The sequence below is a fragment of the Apaloderma vittatum genome, unplaced genomic scaffold (genome assembly GCF_000703405.1).
Source record: "Apaloderma vittatum isolate BGI_N311 unplaced genomic scaffold, ASM70340v1 scaffold25565, whole genome shotgun sequence".
NCBI classification, from domain to species: domain Eukaryota; kingdom Metazoa; phylum Chordata; class Aves; order Trogoniformes; family Trogonidae; genus Apaloderma; species Apaloderma vittatum.
In genome coordinates this window covers 14,912-15,191 of record NW_009716871.1, presented here as the reverse complement: position 1 = coordinate 15,191, position 280 = coordinate 14,912, and the positions used below count along the sequence as shown (strand labels likewise).

Genomic DNA, 280 nt, shown 5'->3' with positions numbered 1-280 from the left:
GGTTCAGGGCCTGGGCTTGGCTCCTCCGGCGGTGGCTGGGTCACTCCTGCGCGGCGCTGAGCCTGTGAGAAAAGCAATGGGTTTAGCCATGGCACGGGGTGTGGGAAATCCCCACCGAGCAAAGCCAACGTGTCGCTTCTTGCAGGGTTCGTCTGCATGGAAATGGCATGAGGAGATGCCCAAAGAGAAACCTGGCTGGTGGAAAAACTGGAGCTGTTGGGGCACAAGGCGATGCTCAGGGCTGCGGGGTTGAGGCAGCATTGGGCACCCCCCTGGGCTC

General features: G+C 61.8%; 1 protein-coding gene across 1 annotated transcript in view; it reads right to left on the bottom strand.

The window, feature by feature from the left end:
• Positions 1-8: 8 nt before the first annotated feature.
• LOC104274163 (multidrug and toxin extrusion protein 2-like) overlaps positions 9-280 on the bottom strand; it is a gene marked incomplete at its 3' end in the record, with an annotated part of 4,958 nt that continues 4,686 nt past the window's right edge. The window contains 1 exon segment of the mRNA XM_009869705.1: positions 9-62. Within this exon segment, the coding sequence (XP_009868007.1) occupies positions 9-62 (54 nt within the window).